Here is a 15,656-nt window from a genome sequence, read left to right as displayed (position 1 = left end):
TGGCCTCTGCTACTATCCCCCACATCCGCTGAACAAAAACACACTAGTTGGGCACAGGTATTTGTAGTGCCACTTTATTGCCAATAGCTGACATTGCCCAGGGCTAGTGGAAAATAAGTTATAACTGTGGTGGCATTTGACCAGTATGGCTAAGCTGGAGGCGGGGAGCAGACTTTTCTTGGGCACTGATCCTAGAAAGGGGGTAGAAGGTGGCTATGGAAAGGTCCACGGAGAGGGTCTCTCTCCCACCCCTAAGACCACAACAGCTTCTATTCCCTCCTGGTACCCAAAGGGACAAAGTGGAGGCCAGAGTCTCCTAGCTTACCAGGAGCTAAGTGAGGGCAGTGGGGAGCCCTCAGCAGGACCAAAGGGGAGACCAAGGTGTGGGTCTCAGAACAGAGCAGGAACCCGGAATCACGTGTAGTTACAGGATGACACAGGGAGGACGGCTGTTGGTGATCTTTTCTAGGGGTTCTCCGTTACTGGCTCTTCGGATGGCCTCAATGAGCTAGAGAGAGGGCAGACACGTGGAATGGGATGATGCACTGCAGGGGCAGGGTGAACAGAGGCCTCCCAACATTGTAAATACTCACATCTTTTTCGTAAGGAAAGCCCCCATTCTCCAGCTTGGAGAACACCAGCTGTCCATTGATTTCAATCTCAAAGGCCCCTGGTATAAAATAAATCAATGAATGAACTGTATGCTGAGAACAGACAAGTCTGGAGAGACTCTCCACACTTCTTAGACTTCACACAGGCTCCTTCATGTCCCCACCAGCCCCACTAGAGACTCTTGTTATTTAAGCCATTTCCAAGCCCTGACTCAAGCCAAAGGAACCTGAGGGAGGCATCACCTGTGTGTCCTTCCTTTGAACTCAGGCTTCATAACTCAATGAAAGAATCCCTCCCCTCCAACCCCACACTTTTGCAGTCTCCCCCGTTTTTCCCTACAGGCTTCATCTGTAACGCCTTCACCTTTGGGAGGGGACTCGAATTGGTTGGACATTTGCCAGACACTGTTGGACACTATATAAAACAGCCAATTCCAGAACTAGAAAGTGGTAGAGTTGAGATTTAGAACACTGACTCAGCAGGTGTTCTGTGGGCCTCACCTGTGCCTCCAAGGCGCGACTCGATTTCAATGCCAGGATACTGCTCCTTCACGGCACTCGCCAGCTCCAGGTAGGTCGCTTCAAATCCGCAGGGTTCACTAGGGACAAGACGCTTGGGGTCCGCTTGGGTTCTCGGGGGAGGGGCCTCCCGTAGACCCACCCCCGTCCGGCCCGGACACCCCACAGGCTGGAGACGCTCACCAGTACTCCACTACGATGCGGACCCCACTACCCGGTTCAATCTCCCCGGGAGGGGGCGCTTCACACGTCGGCCCCGGCTCCCCGCTCATTGCTCCCGACTCCGCTCCAGCCGCTGCTTCCGGGTGTGACGCGACGCCGCGGGCACGTGACGGGGCGGGGCCGCTGGGCGGGGCGGGCCGCGCGCTACGTCCGGGCGCCTCCTGCAGGCCGCAGTTACTGCTGCGTTTTGACCGTATCCTCGGTTTGAGGACTCTGGGCTGGGTGGACCCGTGCAGACCACCTTTTCAGAGCTCCAGGCTTTCCCCGCACCTCGTATCTGCTGGACGTCACCGTCTTATATAACCTACTGAAATATCTTAGACTGTAAAGCGCTTCCCAGGTTACAAAAGGAAGCGAAAGTGATGGGGCAAGCGGACTCGGCCTGGGGTTGGCGGATGGTGTGGAATGGTTGCCGTTTCTTGCAAACATGCTGATGACTTTTTAAACCATCTCATGGTTAAGCACTCAAGTACTTCTGATTCTTAAGCTCCAAAACTGTAAGCAAAAGCGGGGCAGTGACGGCCTCTCCCCTGCATTTGGGACCCTTAGGCTTCGGGGTTTCCACTCCTCAAGCTCCATGCTCCCATCTCTCCTGTCCTGTTCCTGCACCTCCCCTATCTCATCCTGCTCTCACTACAGGGCCGGCATCATTCCCATTTTCCAACTCCAAATATGGAGGCTGTCTCGCTGCCTTTTTCCTCCCCGGAGTCCCACCGTAATATCCTAACAGGTTACCTACATCAGCATCTCTTCAAACCATGCATTTTAAAAACAGATTCAGTGGTTTATAGAATTGTGCCACCACCACTACAATCCAGTTACAGAACCTTTCCATCAACCTAGAAAGGTCACTCCTGCGTGTATGCAGTCAGTCCAGCTCCTGGCTCCAGCCCTAGGCATCCACTGATCTGCTTTCTGTCTATAAACTTTTCTGTCTGCCTTTTCTGGACATTTAATATAAATGGAATGCTATAATATCCATTTTTTTGCTTCTGGCTTTTTTTCATTCCGTATAAAGTTGTGTGTGTGTGTGTGTGTGTGTGTGTGTGTGTGTGTTAATGTTTATTTAGTTTTGAGAGGGGGTGGGGGGAGGCAGAAAGAAATGGAAAGAGAAAGAATCCCAAGCAGGCTTGGGACAAGCCCCAAAACGGGGCTTGAACCCATGAGCCCCAAGAGATCATGACCTGAGCCTAAACCAAGAATGGGTCACTGGACAGACTGAGCCACCCAGGCACCCCTGTTCAGTGTAAAGTTTTTGAGGTTCATCCGTGCTATATCACGTACAGTAGTTTTTTTCCTTTTTGCTGGTGTGCAGTATCCCATCGTATAGATATGCCACCTTCTGGTTATCTATTCAATACCAGTTGATGGCCATTTGAGTTTCCAGTTTCCAGTTTTTAGCTATTTTGAATAATGCTGCTATGAACGCCCAAGTGTCTTTGTAGGTACATGTGTTTCATTTCTTTAGTAGAATTGCTGGGTTGCATGGTATGTTTAACTTTTTGAGAAACTGCCAGACTGTTATTCCAAAGTACCTGTAACCATTTTACATTCCCATCAGCTATATGAGGATTTGTTTACCCATATCCCTGTCAACGCTTATTGTCTGTCTCTGATTATAGCCATCCTGGTGGGCGTGGGGTGGTATCTCATTGTGGTTTTAATTTGCATTTCTCTAATGACTAATGATGTTGAGCACCTTTTCATGTGTTTATTAGCCATCCTTCTATCTTATGTGGAAAAACATCTCTTCAAATCTTTTGCCCGTTTTTAATTGGGTTGTTTGTTTCTTTATTATTGATTCATAAGAGTACTTTATATATTCTGGATACGAAGTCCCTAAGCAGATATATGATTTGCAAACATTTTCCCCCAGTCTTTAACAGGTGTTTTGTTTTGTTTTTTAAATTTTCTTAATGGTGTCTTTTGAAGTGCAAAAAGAATTTTATTTTGATGACGTATAATTTACTGATTTTTTCATTTGTTACTTGTGCTTTTGCTGTTGCACCTAAGATCTCTGCCTAACTCAAGGTCATGAAGATTTTTTTCCCCATGGTTTCTTCAGAGGTTTCATTTTAGCTCTCACGTTTAGGTCTAGGATCTATTTTGAGTTAATTTTTGTAGATTGTGTGAGGCAACGATCTAAATTCATCTTTTGGCATGTTGATTGTCCTAGAACCATTTATTGAAAAAACTAATCTCCCCCCCCCCCCCCGAATTGTCTTTGCACCTTTGTCAAAAATCATTTGGCCAGAAATGTAAGGGTTTATATTTGGACTTTTGATTCTATTCCATTAACATATAAAACTATTCTTTTTTTGTTGCCGTTTCTTTTTTTTTATTAAAAAAAACTCAGCTATAACTTATACAGAGTAAAATTTGCCCTCTTGAGTGTACCTTTCTGTGAGTCCTTTTTTTTTTTTTAATTTTTTTTTTTTCAACGTTTATTTATTTTTGGGACAGAGAGAGACAGAGCATGAACGGGGGAGGGGCAGAGAGAGAGGCAGACACAGAATGGGAAACAGGCTCCAGGCTCTGAGCCATCAGCCCAGAGCCCGACGCGGGGCTCGAACTCCCGGACCGCGAGATCGTGACCTGGCTGAAGTCGGACGCTTAACCGACTGGCCACCCAGGCGCCCCGCTTTCTGTGAGTCCTAACATATAGTTGTATATCCACCACCATGACCAAGATACAGAACAGCTCCATTACCTCCTCACAAGTCCCTGTGCTCTTTGCAGTCAACCCCGATCCCTCTTCCCCAACCCCAGATCTGCTTTCTGTCCTTATGGTTCCACCCCCTCCAGAAAGCCTATACATGGAATCCTACAGCACTCAGCCTTCCGACTCTGGCTTCCTTCTCTACCCCATCCTTCAACATCCAGAGCGATCTTTCCAAAATATAAATCTGCCCACTTCTCTTCGCCTCTGCTCAAGCCCAGAGAGACACTGCAGGGTCTGGCCTCTGCCCATAGTTCCTGCCTGTCTGGACAGACAGGATGGATGGCTCTTAAACCTGGTTTAACCACCTGAGGGCTTGTCAATACCACACATTCCTGGGTCTTGGCCCCAGAGACTGAGATTCAGTAGGTGGGGAGGGGCCCAGGGATCTGTTTTTTTATACAAGCCTAGGGAGATGTGGAGGCAGGTGGTCACAGGCTACACTAGGAGAAACACAGCTCAGTCTGAAACGCTTGCTTTTCTCCACACCTGCTCAAGCTTACCTGTGTGGCCTCCTCTCCTTCCTTCTTCTCAACCCCACTCTGCCTCTGTGTGCTGTGTCCCCTCCTGCCAAGGGCTTTGGCACTTGTTTCCCCATCATGAAAGGTGCCCCCCCCCCCATTCCCACCCACCAATTCAACCTTCTCCCTGCTCCAGACCTAGCTTCCCCTCTGCTCAATTGTCACTTCCACGGAGAAGCCTTCCCCAACTCCCTTGGTGAGTCATTTTCCCAGCATATTTGTCACCTGTCATTTCTTATTTTTGTGGGATTCTTTTTTTTTAGTTTATTTTCAGAGAGTGAGCGAGCAGCTGAGGGGTAGAGAGAGAGAGGAAGAAAGAGAATCCTAAGAAGGCTCCTAGCTGTCAGCGCAGAGCCCGACACATGGCTCAACCTCATGAACCTGAGGTTGCGACCTGAGTCGAAATCAAGAGTTGGACACTTAACTGACTGAGCCACCCAGGTGCCCCTTATTTTTTGTGTGATTTTTTTCCCTAATGTTTATTCATTTTTGAGAGAGAGAGAGAATGAGCAGGGGAGGGGAAGAGAGGGGGACAGAGGGTCCAAAGTGGGCTCTGCACTGACAGCAGTGTGCCCAATATGGGCTTGAACTCATGAAACATGGGATCGTGACTGAGCCGAAGTCAGATGCTCCACCGACTGGAGCCACCCAGGCGCCCATGTGTGATTCTTTGGTTAACATCAGTCTCTCCAACTGGGCTGCATGAGGATAAGGGCAGGATCTGTTTTTGTTTCTCCCCACTTTTTCCCCAGTACCAAGGTTGCGGTTGGCATTTAGTAGGTACTTAACAAATATTTTTTTAAATGTTTTTTAATTTATTTTTGAGACAGAGACAGAGCATGAACAGGGGAGGGGCAGGGAGAGAGGGAGACGCAGAATCTGAAGCAGGCTCCAGGCTCTGAGCTGTCAGCACAGAGCCCGATGCGGGGCTCGAACTCACAGACTGTGAGATCATGACCTGAGCTGAAGTCAGATGCTTAACCCACTGAGCCACCCAGGCGCCCCGGTACTTAACAAATATTAACTGAACGAATGAAGGAATGATTGAGTGAATTGCCTACTGTGCTTTGCACAAACTGCTCCATGGCCCAGGTGACCTTGTCCCCTCCCCCACTTCTTTGCTTGGTCCACTTATACTGGTTTTTCCAAGGAAAACCCATTTGGAGAAAGTTGAGGCTAGAGCCACTCCTTGATGGTCCCCCAGGGCAGACCTCTTATCACTCTATGGACTGTTTGTTTACCCAACTGTCACCAACTCCTGGTTGGGAGGTGACCACTGCCTTTGATCCAGGCCTTCTCCCTGACCCTTGTGTGTGCCTAATGCTGAAAGAGTGAGCTAAAGTGATGGCTCAAAAGGTGGGGGGGGGGGAGGGCGTGTCCCCTGGCACCTGTCCAGAGCTTCCCCCAGATCACTCCTCTCACCATGAGACCCTGCCTAACTCTTTCAATTTCAGAAGAAGCTGAGACCCTGGACTTTGCAAAGAAGGGAGAACATACTCTGGGTGCCTCTGAGGGCCAGGGTGCAGGCTGGGTGGCCAGACTGTGGCTGGAGGTCAAGGGGCAGGCCTTATTGCTGGACACCCCTCTGGCTGGCTTCCCTCTTTCGCTGAGTGCTCTTTGCCCCATCAAGTGGGACTCAGAGCCGCAGACAGGCCCCCTAGCTTGGCCAATGAGCAGACCCGATTTGGTGAGGAGCCTGGGGAAGGGTGAGCCGGTCGTTTCCCCTTACCTTCCAGCCCCCAGCCCCTCCCTCCCAGGTCACGAGGACTCCAGATCTTCGCTCTGGAGGCTGTTCAGTTCGACTGTCTTCCCCGCCTCTCCCCTGGCACCTGCTGGCTGGCTAAGAAGGGCAAAAACAATCCCAGCCAGAGTAGAGTGTCAGAGTCCCCGCCCCTCCTCCTGTGGTTCCTCCTCCCATGCTTCCCACCCCCCCCCGGCCCCGCCCCCACCTGCCCAAGATAATTTTAGTTTCCTTCGTCCAGAAGCCTGGACACATAGGGCTGTCCCTCCCCCAACCCTCGCTTCTACCTCCAAAGTCAGGACGCCCTCCTACCACCTGTAGGGAAGAGGGAGTGGATTTGAAATCAAGTCCAGGTATCTGGGGTCCCTAGACAGAACCGGACTTCGGACCCCGTGTCCTGCTACTCCTGCTGGGGCTTCTCTAGGTAAGGTTGCCAGGATGGGTCCCAGACGATAATCTGCTCCCACCCCCAGCCCCACCAGGGCCCCAGGCTGTGCGGGTCTCAGGGCCAGGAGCTGGCAGGCTGCCCTGATGGGCGGACGGACAGCCGCCTGGCTCCCCCCTTCCCTCTCCCCTTCAGTGATGTCAGGCCAAGGGCGGGGGCAGGAGGGGGACAGGTAGTTAAGGGCCAGGCGTCTCTCTCCCTAAACCGGTGGCTCCAGCCAAGTGTTCCAACGCCAGGGTGCAGGTAAGGACCAAAACGGGCCCTTCATCGTGAGGGTGGGGAGGAGCAGCAGGTCTGGGGCCAATTTGGAAAGATCCAGCCTCCTTCTGCGTTACTCTGGCGGCCTCACTTTCTCTTTTTTCTCCAGTCTCCCATATCCCGCCCCTTCCTCACCATCTGCTCTCAGTCTTTCCCTATTCTCATTTCCCGTCTTCCTTATTCCTTATTTCCCTCCCTGTACCCCGCCTCCCTCTGGCCCCCGGACAAAGCTGCTGATGGGGTTGAGAAAGGAAGATCTCTGATCCTCTCCTTCCAGAGACGCTGCTTTCCCGCTGAAGCCCCTCCCCACCTCCCCAGAAAGAGGGCTGGGAGGGGGGCCGAATACCGAGAGCTGCCTCGGATCATTCCTTGCTCAGCCTGAGGTTACCCGTTTGAGGTTTCCCCAAGGCTCTACTAAAGATTGACGTCTCCCCTGGGGAAGGGGTACCCTCCAATTTGGAGGGCAGTAGAGGAGAGGGTTCCCTGAAGTTGCTAGAACTCCTTCTCCTATTGTTTGCCTGCTCAGAAACACAGGGTCCTACCCTCGGAAGGGAAGGTGGGGGCGGGGCAGGCCTGAGGGTCTTTCCCGGCTTCAGAAGGAAGGCTCAAAGGCTGGGGGGCTGGTGCCGGGGGTCAGCAGTGCAGTGGGGCCAAGGGAAAGTGTGTGTACATGTTTGGGGGGGGGGTAGTGTTTGCACAAAGACAGAATCTGGGTCTCCCTGGCACTACGGGGATGGAGAATGCACCTGTTTGCGTTGGAAAGTCTCCCAACCCCACCGCCCCTCTTGGTCGGCCTGCCCTGGACTCTGGTCTCCCTTGTCCCCCTGATCCTGCTGGGGGGAGCCCTCCACGAAGGCAAGCAGCGTGTAATGATTAACTCCACAGACACTCCAGCATTCTTCCCAAATTAAACTTTAAGAGAGCTTACCCTCCCTTTTCGCATTGGTCATTTTTTTCGAGTGAGGGAGTGGGCGGGGCCTCAGGGTCCTGGACCCTCCCCCCAACTCTGGGTCACCTAGGGGTTTCCCGCCTCCTCACCTGGGCCCTGTACCCCCAGAACTCCCCCGAAGGTTGAGCCTTCCTCCCCTTACAATAAATCCCGATGGGGGCGGGGAGGGGAGTGCTGGGCCAGACGGGGGCCTTCCCGCCACCTGCTGGTCCCCAGCCCGGGCCTCGGCCCTGCCGGCCCCTCCCCCTCTCCTGGTTAGCAGCGGAGGTGGCCTTGTTTTCTTGCCCTGCCACCCGCCCTTGGGGCCAGGCAGGTGGGGCGAGATTCAGGAAGTAAACAAGGAGGCAGGAGGCTGGGACGGCGGGAAGGAGGGTGGGGCCGGAGCCGCGGGGCAGGAGAGGCCATAGGGGAAGCTTCGGCGTGGAGTTGCTGTGTTTCGGGGACTGATAGATTATGCGGGTCTGTTTCTTCAGCAGAAGCTTTCTGAGGGCCCCAGTTTGAGAGTTCAGGTTTCTTGGGAGGGGGCCTGCCAGGGCCCCACAGCTAGGACCCCCATTCTTCTCCCAGTTTCATCTATTTGGTCCTAACTGCCCCACTCTTCTCTTGTCTTGGAAGGGTCTGAAGGGCAGGGTGAAGGATGGAAAGGCCAAACCCAAGTCTTCAGTCGGCCCTCCAGCCCTCTGAGGCCAGACTCTATCTAATCTGATTCCGATTTAGATCTTCTCCCCTTTCCCGGTCCAAACACTGCCCTGATTCCTCCTCCCTGGGTTGGAGGAGGACCCCAGTTTTGGTCTCTGATATCCTGTCTGGCTTCCCTGCACACCCCCCTCCCCCAGTCTCCCTCTCCCTGGAGTGAAGTCACCAGGGCTGGTTGCCAGAGGATAAACGGGATGGGAGTGGGGACACTGCGTTTTGTTGTTGATGTTCTGGTGTCTGTTGATGTTCACTGGTGGGTGTGTTTTACCCTTCCCTGCAGGACCCTGAGCCCCCTCCCTGTCTCTCCCTCCAACCTTCCTTTTTCTGCCTGTCTGTGTCTGTCCTCTTGGGTGTCTTGACTTTCTACTTCTGCTCCTGTAGTACCCTTCCAGCCAGGACACCCTGAAGAGTGTGTCAGGAGGACCCTCATCCCCCAGGGTTGATGTAGAGGAGTCCTCTGAGCCACTGAGTCCTGGGTTCCAGGGGTGGGCAGCAGCATCAGAATGAAAGCCTGGTAGGCCCCAGCCAGGATAGAGAACACTTCGTGGTTTCTTCTTTGTGGTGAGTGAGGGCATCAGTGGAGGTCAGCTCCACTCCAGATGGGCCTTTGAAATCCAGGCCGGGCCTTTTTTCTCTCCTTGGGGGAGGGGGCTCCTGGGCTGGGTGGTGGCTACCAGATTGGGGGCTGACTTCAGTCCCACCTGGACTGGAGGTGGGCCAAGGGTGGGGAGGAGAAAATGATGTCAGAGGAGCTGCAGGCCAGGCAGCTTCTTTCTCCCCCATCCTGTCCCTGCCCTGTGCCTCCCCCATTCCTCCTAGGCTGGTAGGTTGGGGGTGGGAGTGGAGGGAGGTGGGCAGAGGCAGGGTTGTTTGTGTTTCTCCTAAGCCAGGAAGTTGTGCAGATGAGTCAAGGTTGAATAGAGAGCCCCAGGCAGTGCTGTCCCGCCCCACCCTGACTCACCTGTCCCCCAGATCCCCTCACTTAAGAGTCCGGGACCTACCCCATCCTGGAGGGTCAATGCCAGGTGCCCCCAGCAGCCTAACAGCGCTGGCCTAGGTCTCAGGTGCTCCCAGGTCCTCACCCAGCCAAAGGGGTCTTTCTTCCTGTGGAGGAGGAGCCCGTGCTGCCTCTGCCCCCGGTGGGCATTTTTGCCCCAGCTCTCCTGTCCTTACTTGTCTCAGGTACCTGTGCAGCACCTGTGGGTGATAAGACATGGGTAAGACCCTGGCCTTGCTTAGCAGTGCCAGGCGTCTTCAGACCAGTGGGTGGGTAAGACAGGTGCACGTAATTGGCACAGAGTCCCCAGCACAGTGCAGAGAGGGAGACCTTCAGTCTGAAGGTGGAAAATCCAGGAAGGCTGCTCAGAGGAGGGAGCTCTGGCATGGGGGCTTCAAGAAAGTTGGGCGGGAGGAAGAATCTGGGGAGGGCGCACAAGGTTTGGGGGCTGCTGGGGCCAGGGCCCCCAGGTTAGTCCTGTCCTTCTCACTGCAGCTGAGCCTGCCTCCTGCCCTCCTGGTTCCTATCCTGGCCCACCTCCTTCTCCCCTTCTGTGCATCACTCAGCACTTGGGCAGGCGTTGCCACAACAGGCTCTGGCAACCAGGTCTGGCAACAAAACACTGGAAAAACCTGGGGCAGAGCCCGGAGGAGCTGAGTGCCCTGTGCTCAGAGCATGCTCAGAGACTGAAAGTCTGAGCCTCGAACAGTCTGTGGGTTATGGAGTCTGTTGCCCCATGGTGGCGGAGTGGGACCCTCTTAGCTCTTCCCCTGGGCAACCTGGGGCTAAAAGAAGGGCACTGGACTTGGAGTCCAAACACCAGGTTTTACTCCCTGACTCACCTGCGATGGGGGCAAGAATGCTTCCTTCTCAGGGACCTGAAGTCCCTTTTTGTAAATGGACTCACTCTACCCTTCCCCAGAGGCTCCAGAGAAACTCCAGTTAGAGGGAGAGCAATGAGGTGCTGGGCAAACTCTGAGGGGCCCCTTGGCAGCTGTGTGAAGTCAGGAGGTCTGGGTCCTCTTGGCCCCTCTTCCCAGGACACTTCCCAGGATCAGCCACTTCCAGCCCCCTCTTCTCCCTCAGATGTTATGGAGCTGGGTCTGTCTCCACCTCATCTCAGCAGCTCCCCAGAAGATCTGTACCTGACCCCCGGGACCCCTCCTGGGACTCCCCCGCCTCCCGATGCCCCTCTGCCTGGGGAGGTGAAGAGGTCCCAGCCTCTGCCCATTCCAACCAGCAGGTACGATGGGGTGATGGAGCTGAGGAGGGGCTGGTGGTGGGGAGGCGGTCAGCGCCGGGGTGAGACAGAAGCTTGCAGTCAACTCTTCTCCGCCCCTTACCTTGGGCCACAGGAATCTTCTTCGAGAGGAGGAGCTGCGGACAAGCTCTCTACCCTCCATCCCCAACCCCTTCCCTGAGCTCTGCAGTCCTCCTTCACAGACCCCCATTCTTGGGGGGCCCTCCAGTGCAAGGGGGCTGCTCCCTCGAGACGCCAGCCGCCCCCATGTGAGTTGTCTTGGGAGAGAGAAGGCAGGGATATGGGGATGCTGTGGATATGAGGGTGGATATGGTGCCACTTCCGTGGAGGCTGGGGGATTTGATCAGGAATCCCTGCAGGTGTAGCAGCAGCAGGAGGGAAATGACCACCCTTTGCCCTTCCTCAAGTCATCTGCAATTCCCGGGGCACAGGTAGTAAAGGTGTACAGTGAAGATGGGGCTTGCCGGTCTGTGGAGGTGGCGGCAGGTGCCACGGCTCGCTACGTGTGTGAAATGCTGGTGCAGCGGGCTCACGCCCTGAGCGATGAAAACTGGGGGCTGGTGGAGTGCCACCCCCATCTGGCGCTGGGTGAGTTGGGGTGGAGGGGGCTGCCTGGGTAGGGAGGCAGATGCTTCACACGTTGGGCTGGGCAGGTGGCTCATCTGGGAGGCCTGGCAGGTCTCCGCTGAGCCCTGCTTTTTGCCCTTGACGCCAGAGCGGGGCTTGGAGGACCACGAGTCAGTGGTGGAAGTGCAGGCTGCCTGGCCCATTGGTGGAGACAGCCGCTTCGTCTTCCGGAAGAACTTCGCCAAGTATGAACTGTTCAAGAGCTCCCCAGTGAGTGTGGGTGCAGGGGGTCTGGGCACTGGGATACCCTGATCCCCAACCTGGGCCCTCAATCCCTGGCTCCTTTCTCGTTTCCCCCCAGCACTCCCTGTTCCCGGAAAAGATGGTCTCCAGCTGTCTGGATGCACACACAGGCATATCCCATGAAGACCTCATCCAGGTAAAGGGATATTTCCAGTCATGATTCCTGTCGCTTTTTGACCCTTAAGCATTGTGCCTTCCCTGTGTGTGGTGGAGGGCTTAGCACGGTCCTAAACGACCGGACAAGTTACTTTTCCTGGCTGAGCGTCAGGTTTCTGCATCTGGTAAATGGGACGGTAAATCCATGTGGAGCACCTTCTCTTATGAAGGCCTTTGTGTATGTGTGTGTGTATCTCCCTGTCTCCCTCTTGGCGTCTCACGCTCTTCCTGCTCTCTTCTGGCCTCAGAACTTCCTGAATGCAGGCAGCTTCCCAGAGATCCAGGGCTTCCTGCAGCTTCGAGGGTCAGGACGGAAGCTTTGGAAACGCTTCTTCTGCTTCCTGCGCCGGTCTGGCCTCTATTACTCCACCAAGGGCACCTCCAAGGTGAGGTCTTGAAGGTTGACAGCCCCAGCCCCTAGGGTATCCCATTCCTGGTCCTGCTAGGAGTTGTCCCTTCCCTGTTGGAACTCCTGGACCTTTCTTCCCCTGGACCCTGAGACCCTCAGCTGCTCCTCTTTCCCTCCTAGCGTACCTACCCCAGGAAGTAGTGGTGGGAAAGGCAGGTGAAACTGAGTTCGAGCCCTGGCTCTGCTTCTGTTTGCTGTGTGACCTGAGGCACTTCTCTGCTCCTCTCTGGTCCTGACATCTCCCCAGCTGGCTTACTGGACAATAATAGGGGGACAGGGTCTGCCTGTTACAAGTCCTGTCTACCCGTGCTGCACAGGATCCAAGGCATCTGCAGTATGTAGCAGATGTGAACGAGTCCAACGTGTACGTGGTGACCCAGGGCCGCAAGCTCTATGGGATGCCCACGGACTTCGGCTTCTGTATCAAGGTAAAGACCCTGGCCTGGCCTGGGAGGCAACGGGAGCTGCTCAGGCCCTGGGATCTTACCTAGGGCTCTTGAGCTCCCGTCTGGGACACCCAGACTCCTCCCCCTGCCCTCTGCCCTGTGTCCTGCCCTACGGAGACAGATATCTGGTCCTAATGGCAGATATGGGACCAGCTGGTTTCCTCTCTCTACAGCCAAATAAGCTTCGAAATGGCCACAAGGGGCTTCGGGTCTTCTGCAGCGAGGATGAGCAGAGCCGCACCTGCTGGTTAGCAGCTTTCCGCCTCTTCAAGGTGAGACCCTGGGAGTGGCATGGGGGCATGAGTGAGGAATTATAACTCTGCCCCCAGGAATGAGGGGGCATCATAGCCTTGCTCTGTTAGTATGTCGGGCCCAAGGCTGGAGTCCTCACTCCGGCTTCAGAAAGCTCCTTATCCAGGGCAGAGATGCAGTCTTGCCCTTGGAGAGTTCTGGTGTGTGTGGGTTTCACAGCCCAGCTGCCAGCACCTGCTTGACCTCAGGTTCTCTTTCTCTCTCCAACCCGCAGTATGGGGTGCAGCTGTATAAGAATTATCAGCAGGCACAGTCTCGCCACCTGCGTCCGTCCTGTGTGGGTTCCCCACCTTTGGTGAGTGTACACAGGGGGGTTAGCTGGGGGTGGGTGCCCTGACCCCGTCTGACCCCTCTCCATCCTATCCCATCTACAGAGGAGTGTCTCTGATAACACCCTGGTGGCCATGGACTTCTCTGGCCATGCTGGGCGTGTCATCGAGAACCCCCGGGAAGCTCTGAGTGCAGCCCTGGAGGAGGCCCAGGCCTGGAGGGTGAGGGGCCTGTACCCATTTGCATGTTTATACTGGGCACCTTCTCTCCACGTGGGTTTCCATGGTGTGGGACGAAGAGTGGGGTAAGGCGGGCCGCCAGGTGCGGAAAGGGTCTCTATGTTCTCGAGGTGCCGGGTGATACCTCAGTCACGCCCTGATCCCCTGTGTCCCCCACTGCTCTGCAGAAGAACCATCGTCTCAGTCTGCCCACCCCAGGCTCAGGCACGAGCCTCAGTGCAGGTGGGTGAGCGCCCGGAGTCCCCAGGGGTGGGGGCTGCCGTGGCTTCTCTGAGCATTCCCGGTGGGGGAGGTTAGTGTGGGGACCTCCTCCCCAGAGTGACGGCCCATCTGCCTCCCCCAACTCCAGCCATCCACCGCACCCAACCCTGGTTCCACGGACGCATCTCCCGAGAGGAGAGCCAGCGGCTCATCGGGCAGCAGGGCCTGGTGGACGGGTAAGGGGCAGGGCTGAGCAGGCCAACAGACCCAGGGACAGGAGAGGCCCCGTGTCCAGGCGGCAGCTGTGTGTCCTCGGGTAATGTTGCCCTGTCTCCTGGCAGCCTGTTCCTTGTTCGAGAGAGTCAACGGAACCCACAAGGCTTTGTCCTCTCTCTGTGCCACCTGCAGAAGGTCAAACATTATCTCATCCTCCCGGTGAGTAATCCCTGTCTCCTCACCAGGCCCCCTCGAGAAGCTCCCTGGCCCGCGGTGTATCTGGGGCCTCCCGCTCTCTCCTTTGCCCCTGCACAAGCACTGGGGACCTCGGCCCTGACCAGGAGGGATCCCCTCGAGTCCCTCCCTGACCTTCCACCCCGCCCCCTGTGGCCGTCCCCCCAGAGCGAGGAGGAGGGCCGCCTCTACTTCAGCATGGATGACGGCCAGACTCGCTTCACGGACCTGCTGCAGCTTGTGCAGTTCCACCAGCTGAACCGTGGCATCCTGCCATGCTTGCTGCGCCACTGCTGTACCCGCGTGGCCCTCTGACGGCCACAGAAGCAGGCATGGGTCTCAGCCTGTTCCAGGCTGGCCACTGCCCCCGATGCTCACAGGGTGGACTTGGAGGGGGCAGAAGGTGGGGACAGGCTCATGAACAATTGGAGGGCTCCCCTACTCCAGAGGGTCTTCTCCTTGGCTCCTCTGCCTCCCTCAGGCAGAAAGTGTTCCTCACCCACTCCACCCCCGACCTGTCTCCTCAAGAGAAGGCACTTGGGGTGGCCCTCCCCTTCACAGAACTCCTGGGCACTGCCCTGGGCAGGGCATTTTGGGAGAAATGGGGTAGCCCAGGTGGTCTTATGCCCCACACTTTGTACAGACTGAGAGGCCAGTTGATCTGCTATGTTTTATACTAGTGACAATAAAGATTATTTTTTGATACATCTATGAGTTCTGTCTGGTAAGACCTGGCTAGCTGGAGTAGAGAAGGGGAGTGGGAGAAGAGGGCACCAGGCCTTGGCAAATGTGTCCGATAGATCCAGGCCAGGTACCCTCCAGCCTGGATGTTTCTTTTCTTTCTTTCTTTCTTCCTCTCTCTCTCTCTTCCTTGCAGAGAGGGAGGGAGAGGGGGACAGAGGATCCGAAGAGGGCTCCATGTGGGGCTTGAACTCATGAACTGCAAGACTATGATGTGAGCTGAAGTCCGATGCTCAACCGACTGAGCCACCCGGGCACCCCCAGCCTGGATGTTTCTTGAGGGCAGGGTGGTCTTGGTCATCTGAGGATCTCCAGTGTCCAGCATGGAGCCCAGTCCATAGTGGGTGCCTAGTAACTTCTTGTTTAATAAATAAATGTATAAGGGAATGTCATCCGGGTGAGATCTCCTGACAGGACCTAAAGCTGTGGGGGTAACTCAAACAGGCCTGGGAGCTGGAGTGGACCCTCATAGCCTGTCTCCTCTGCAAGTCCTGGGCCCACTGCTGGGATGAGTCCTGACAGTTAATGAGTCTACAACCCCTACTTGGACACGTGGCCCATCATCTCTCCCAAGTCCCCATGCCCCCCATGGTCAACCCCTCTCCCTCCTGCTTTCTGTCCTT

At 55.2% G+C, this 15,656-nt stretch overlaps 2 protein-coding genes across 6 annotated transcripts; one reads left to right on the top strand and one right to left on the bottom strand.

Moving 5' to 3' along the window:
* Nucleotides 1–58: 58 nt before the first annotated feature.
* Nucleotides 59–1,446, bottom strand: MIEN1 (migration and invasion enhancer 1). Of its 2 annotated transcripts, XR_007149432.1 has the most exons (5): nucleotides 1,314–1,446; nucleotides 1,113–1,210; nucleotides 594–670; nucleotides 326–508; nucleotides 59–191 (listed from the first exon to the last, which is right to left on the bottom strand). XR_007149432.1 is itself a non-coding variant. In XM_047845696.1 (4 exons), the coding sequence occupies exons 1-4, from the start codon at nucleotides 1,400–1,402 to the stop codon at nucleotides 425–427; spliced, it is 348 nt and encodes a 115-aa protein (XP_047701652.1). In that variant the 5' UTR covers nucleotides 1,403–1,446; the 3' UTR covers nucleotides 59–424. The 2 variants fall into 2 exon arrangements, 1 of the variants encoding a protein (XP_047701652.1); XM_047845696.1 differs by having other exon boundaries at nucleotides 59–508.
* A 5,092-nt stretch (nucleotides 1,447–6,538) lies between these two features.
* On the top strand, nucleotides 6,539–14,999 carry GRB7 (growth factor receptor bound protein 7). Of its 4 annotated transcripts, XM_047845695.1 has the most exons (16): nucleotides 8,381–8,444; nucleotides 8,962–9,242; nucleotides 10,765–10,921; nucleotides 11,034–11,187; nucleotides 11,371–11,527; nucleotides 11,655–11,776; nucleotides 11,868–11,945; nucleotides 12,214–12,351; nucleotides 12,692–12,802; nucleotides 12,994–13,092; nucleotides 13,347–13,427; nucleotides 13,507–13,623; nucleotides 13,809–13,863; nucleotides 13,991–14,078; nucleotides 14,184–14,277; nucleotides 14,461–14,999. In XM_047845695.1, exons 3-16 carry the CDS (start codon nucleotides 10,770–10,772, stop codon nucleotides 14,605–14,607), a joined length of 1,593 nt encoding a protein of 530 aa, XP_047701651.1. In that variant the 5' UTR covers nucleotides 8,381–8,444; nucleotides 8,962–9,242; nucleotides 10,765–10,769; the 3' UTR covers nucleotides 14,608–14,999. The 4 variants fall into 4 exon arrangements, with proteins under 4 accessions (XP_047701648.1, XP_047701649.1, XP_047701647.1 ...); XM_047845692.1 differs by lacking the exons at nucleotides 8,381–8,444; nucleotides 8,962–9,242 and adding an exon at nucleotides 6,539–6,757; XM_047845693.1 differs by lacking the exons at nucleotides 8,381–8,444; nucleotides 8,962–9,242 and adding an exon at nucleotides 6,768–7,021.
* Nucleotides 15,000–15,656: the final 657 nt, after the last annotated feature.

The sequence above is a fragment of the Prionailurus viverrinus genome, unplaced genomic scaffold (genome assembly GCF_022837055.1).
Source record: "Prionailurus viverrinus isolate Anna unplaced genomic scaffold, UM_Priviv_1.0 scaffold_35, whole genome shotgun sequence".
Lineage (NCBI taxonomy): Eukaryota > Metazoa > Chordata > Mammalia > Carnivora > Felidae > Prionailurus > Prionailurus viverrinus.
The sequence above is the reverse complement of the archived record's forward strand: the minus strand, read 5'-3'. Positions and strand labels throughout refer to the sequence as shown.

Bases quoted from the DNA above. Each gene is read 5' to 3' on its own strand.
- MIEN1 (XM_047845696.1), bottom strand. From the start codon at position 1,402: ATGAGCGGGGAGCCGGGGCCGACGTGTGAAGCGCCCCCTCCCGGGGAG. The intron at 1,211-1,313 runs GTGAGCGTCTCC...TCTTGTCCCTAG, and splicing joins CGCATCGTAGTGGAGTACTG to TGAACCCTGCGGATTTGAAG. The intron at 671-1,112 runs GTGAGGCCCACA...ATTTTATACCAG, and splicing joins GTCGCGCCTTGGAGGCACAG to GGGCCTTTGAGATTGAAATC.
- GRB7 (XM_047845692.1), top strand. From the start codon at position 10,770: ATGGAGCTGGGTCTGTCTCCACCTCATCTCAGCAGCTCCCCAGAAGAT. The intron at 11,777-11,867 runs GTGAGTGTGGGT...GTTTCCCCCCAG, and splicing joins AACTGTTCAAGAGCTCCCCA to CACTCCCTGTTCCCGGAAAA. The intron at 14,278-14,460 runs GTGAGTAATCCC...CCGTCCCCCCAG, and splicing joins AACATTATCTCATCCTCCCG to AGCGAGGAGGAGGGCCGCCT.